Genomic DNA, 5,000 nt, shown 5'->3' with positions numbered 1-5,000 from the left:
TAGGAACTACGGTGGCCGGCCCAGTACGGCTCGGCTCGGCTCAGTTGGGCTCTGCGGTGTGAGTCAGGGTTCTGTGCAGTGTTAGGGTGTCATACAGGGCTGGTCCTGGTCTTACTTGTAGGGGTTGTTTTGGTCCTTGGGGTGGCAGGCCTCAGCATGTCCGTTGCACACACACCGCCCTCCGATGCTGATGTCCTTGATGCTGTAGTAATACTGCAGGGAAACAGGTAAACAAACAGGTAAACAAACAGGTAAACAACCAGGTAAACAAACAGGTAAACAACAAGTAAACCATATCCAATGAACAGGCAAATGTACTGTATTGTACAATATTTGCAATTGAAACCAGTTGAATGCTAACAGAGGTATTCTGTGACCCCTCAATGCCCCATGCCCCCTCTCTCTCACCCCCCTGGCCCCTCCCTCCCTTTACCATCTCTGTGCCCCGTGCCCCCCCTCTCTCTCCCTGTTTGTGACCCCTGAAAGACCCCAGCACCCTTTTATTTGTATTTGTTTATTGATTTGCGCACATACAATAAAAATAAAAGACCAAAATGACAATAAAGTAAAGCCAATACCCCTTCTTTAGGCCAGGGTCTGTGTAGCCCCCTCTGACAACCCCCTGCCCCCTCTCTCCCTGGGGAGGACCCCCGGCCCCCCCCCTACCCACCCTGCGTGTGACGGTGGGGTCTCTCAGAGCCTTGCCCATCAGGTGTCCCAGCAGAGTGTTGGTCCGGAGGAAGCGCAGGCGGATGTTGGTGGCCTTGGTGAAGTCTCTGAGCACGGGGGAGTAGGAGAAGTTCATGGCCCCGGGACGCCCGTTCACCAGGGACACTACCACCTGGGGGAGGAGACACACACACACACACACACATGAAGTGACATGAATGCACACACACATGCATGCACATGCACACCCACACACACGCGGGTATACACATGTACATACACGCACTCACACACACATGCGCATGCACGCACGCACACACACACACACACACACACACACACACACACACACACACACACACACACACACACACACACACACACACACACACACACACACCCATTCAATAATACACAGGATCAATGAAGGATGGACATTGTCCTGTCCTGTACCTCTCCATTCTCCAGGGGCACGATGCGGGAGTATTCCGTTGTGCAGATGATGTCACTGTCATAGGTGATGCGTTCGATGGTCTTCTGGCCGAAGCGCTCAATGCAATCTCTTTTAGAAGCTGAAAGAACACACAGACAGAAGGACACAGAGAGATAATCAGCCAGAGGAACGGTAAGAATCTGGCCTGGATATGAATTGATTGAGGCATGTGGCATTTACTGGCTTGAACAGGCTACAGCAGGTGTGGGAATTCAACCTCTGTCTGCTGCTGAATATGGGTTTTCTATCTTATCTACCATGAGTCAGGATGAGGTTATCAAGTCTGGCTCGGTTCATATCCATATGACCTGGAAGTATTTCAGGTGTTCTTGTTTTAGCCTAGAGAGATAGTTGAGTAGAGTATAGTAACAGTAGAGTAGAGTACAGTTGAGTAGAGTTGAGTAGAGTTGAGTACAGTAGAGTACAGTTGAGTAGAGTAGACCAGAGTACAGTCGAGTATAGTACAGTAGATTAGAGTACAGTAGGGTATAGTGCAGTAGAGTATAGTAGAGTAGAGTACAGTACAGTAGAGTAGAGTAGAGTAGAGTAGAGTAGAGTAGAGTAGAGTACAGTACAGTACAGTACAGTACTGTACTGTACAGTAGAGTGTAGTATACTCTAGAGTAGAGTACAGTAGAGTAGAGTGTAGTATACTCTAGAGTAGAGTACAGTAAAGTAGAGTTAACAGTAACAGGAACAGCCCAGTGTGTGTCTAGATCCAGCCTGGAGCCTGGAGCTATGTCTCATTATGACCAGTATAACTCAGAGGAGCAGCGGTGCAGAGCAAATCCTCTCTGCTTCAGATTAGCTCTGGATCACAGCCTCTCTATCAGACAGGATCATCATCATAACCTCCTCCACTCCATTGACCTCTTCATCCAGTCTAATAATCATAACCTCCTCTGGCCCCTACACTTCATCCAGTCTAATAATCATAACCTCCTCTGGCCCCTACATTTCATCCAGTCTAATAATCATAACCTCCTCTGGCCCCTACACCTCTTCATCCGGGATCATCATCATCATCACCTCCTTTATACACCTCTTCATCATCATAGCCACCTCCGGTTCATACACCTCTTCATCCAGGATCATCATCATCATCATCATAACTTCCTCTGGTTTATATACCTCTTCATCCTAAGGTCGTGACTACACTAGTCCGTCCAAAAATGGGACAGACACACATATGACGTCACTATCCATGACTATTTGATCTGTGCTAAGTGCTAAAATTCTGTCCTAAGTAAACAAACAGAGGCATGGCAGCTTCCTGGTTTCTCATCGGCTAAACGGACGAACGGACTGTCTGAACTTTTTACGCCCGTAAAAAAACGGACAAACGGACATGTACAGGTCAACCCAATTCTTCTAGTTAGTCACACGCAGGTGTTTTCCTTGTAGCCGTTTTAGCTGCACCTGTCTCTCACAGACTTAGTCCATAAAACAACAGGGGTGATTATGGGGCCACAAACACTTCACAGGATCTCTTCCTGTTAGCTTAGCTTGAAGGCACCATCCATTCCCTATATACTTTCAAGCTAGTTCACGTTTGTCCTTCAAAGAGAGAACGAGACACAGAATAAAAGAAAGAAAGGGAAGAGGAAGAGAAGCCCAGCTCCGGTACAAACGCTGCATCAGAAGACTTTACAGCTGGTCTTCAATACTTAAAGACACAGGATTTATAACTCCCAGGCTGATAGCTCTGTGCTACTTTTTACAACTGGGCTTTAGCTCTGCTCTACTTCTAGGTAGTGAGAGAGAGGTGTGTGTGGGGGGGGGGAGAGAGAGAGATAAAGAGAGACTCAGAGAGACACAATGAGAGACGGAGAGAGAGACAGAGACGGAGAGATACACTCTCCTCATGTTAGTCTAAGGGTTCACTAACTATCAGAGGGGCCCACATAGGGGAGGTATGAGCAGGCAAGGCCCAGGTACGCCAGACCCAAGACTCCCCCCCCACCCCCCACCCCCCCACCCCGTCTTGTCTGAGGTGTTGAGATCCTGTGGGGAGGTTGGGTCTAGCCAGAGCCTGCACACTGCTGCTAAGGTGGGCCGGCAGAAATGCAAGGAATGTTCCAAAAAAATAAACTCTGATTGACAGCTGTTGCCACCAGTCAGGTGGAAGCTCTCTGGGTATCAACCCGCCCACCACTTGCCCCCTGAGGGGCTATTTTAAACCTTAAACCCTAAACCCTTAGAATACCCAAAAGAATCACAGACACGCTTAACAAAACACAAGACCAGCAAGATAAACACAAACGGATATATAGGAATTTAAGTTCCTAGTAAGTCACACGCACGCACGCACACGCACACACACGGACCTCTGAGCTCAGACACTAACAGGGTCTCTTGGGGAGGTTGGTGGGATGAGATGGAATGCTAGTTTTTCCTAACAGCACCATGTTCATAATCCAGCACCATGTATTCTAATGCCAACTGGCATTTACTGGGTGATATCAGTGTTGCTGTCATTGCTGTTGTTGTTGTTGCTGTGCAGCCTGGCCAGGGTTGTGTTCCCACCTACAGTGGTGGCAGTCAGGGCTCACACTAACAACAGGGACACTGTACTGTGTTTGGAATGGAGAGAAAGAAAAAAAAAGAAGAGAAGAGAAAGCTGGGCTGGCCTGAACCTGGCATCAGATTCCTAAAGTGTCACTGTGTCAAAACTCTCTTACAGAGAATGTGCCCTTTTGTTAAATGCACAAACAATATTGTGCCACCCTTAGCCCCTGATATAATTCCGAGGCCGAGGTCGGAATTCATTTTCACTGTGAATCCGAGGATGAGAATTCTAGGAGAACGTGTGAATGTTCTATAGTCCGGGTTCTACTCACAGGCGAAGAACTGCCACGGTTGGTAGGTCTCTCCGAAGTCGGTGGAACGTTCCAGAACCCACAGGTCTGGCCTGGGAGAGTTGGCGAACTTGATGAGGACGTAGGCGACATGGAAAAGCTGGGTCAGGAGAGAAGAGAAGAGAGAAAATTGCTGTTAGAGCTAAAATGAACATCTATAATAAAAAAACAACAACATCTCAATGAAAAATGATCACACAAGGGATGTTTCTGAGGGGAATACAGAGAATAGCAGAAATCTGTCAATAATCTGTAATATACTCTGAATGACCCACACAATCACATTGACTGTTGACCCGTAACTGTAGACTGAACCTGGGGACTTCAAAACCAGCACTAATGCATTTTATGTCATCATGTAGTTATTAATTCAGTGCTTAATTTTTCCTCTGCCGCTGACAGCCACGCCAGATGTTTTCCCTTGGTGCCTTAATCAAAGTGACTATCTCACTTACCACAGAGGATTGAGTTTCTGTGTTTGGCTTTGACGCATGTTCACATCGCTCTGTCATCGCACGCACGCACGCATGTGCACACGCACACACACACACACACATGCACACACAGGCACGAGTGCACACACACACACTTTGCCTGTGCTGATACACACTCTTTACTGTGACCTTTCAACACATACCACTATGTAGGTACACGTAGGCACACACACACGCATGTGCACACACAAACACAGGCACACACACACGCACACGCACACACGCACACACACGCACACGCACACGCACACACGCGCACACACACACACACACACACACACACACACACACACACACACACACACACACACACACACGTTCTTTACTGATACACACTCTCTACTGTGACCTTTCAGCACATCACACTATGTGGCATTGTATATATCTATCATCATTTGATATATGGCCCTGCAGCATAGCATACACTGTTATTAACCATTGAGAACACATTCTCCTAAACCCTTCAGTAAGCCTACAGTATATCAT

At 47.6% G+C, this 5,000-nt stretch overlaps 1 protein-coding gene across 1 annotated transcript in view; it reads right to left on the bottom strand.

Moving 5' to 3' along the window:
- The window catches only part of lama5 (laminin, alpha 5), an 83,407-nt gene that overhangs the window by 51,137 nt on the left and 27,270 nt on the right, over positions 1 to 5,000 (bottom strand). Inside the window, exons 3-6 of the mRNA XM_083674305.1 lie at positions 4,003 to 4,120; positions 1,123 to 1,241; positions 671 to 841; positions 116 to 213 (exon numbers count right to left, since the gene is read on the bottom strand). Coding sequence (XP_083530431.1) covers positions 116 to 213; positions 671 to 841; positions 1,123 to 1,241; positions 4,003 to 4,120 — 506 coding nt within the window. The remainder of the gene's footprint in view (positions 1 to 115; positions 214 to 670; positions 842 to 1,122; positions 1,242 to 4,002; positions 4,121 to 5,000) is intronic.

Source organism: Argentina silus (genome assembly GCF_951799395.1).
Source record: "Argentina silus genome assembly, chromosome: 8".
Taxonomy (NCBI): Eukaryota; Metazoa; Chordata; class Actinopteri; order Argentiniformes; family Argentinidae; genus Argentina; species Argentina silus.
This window is presented reverse-complemented; position numbering and strand designations above follow the sequence as displayed.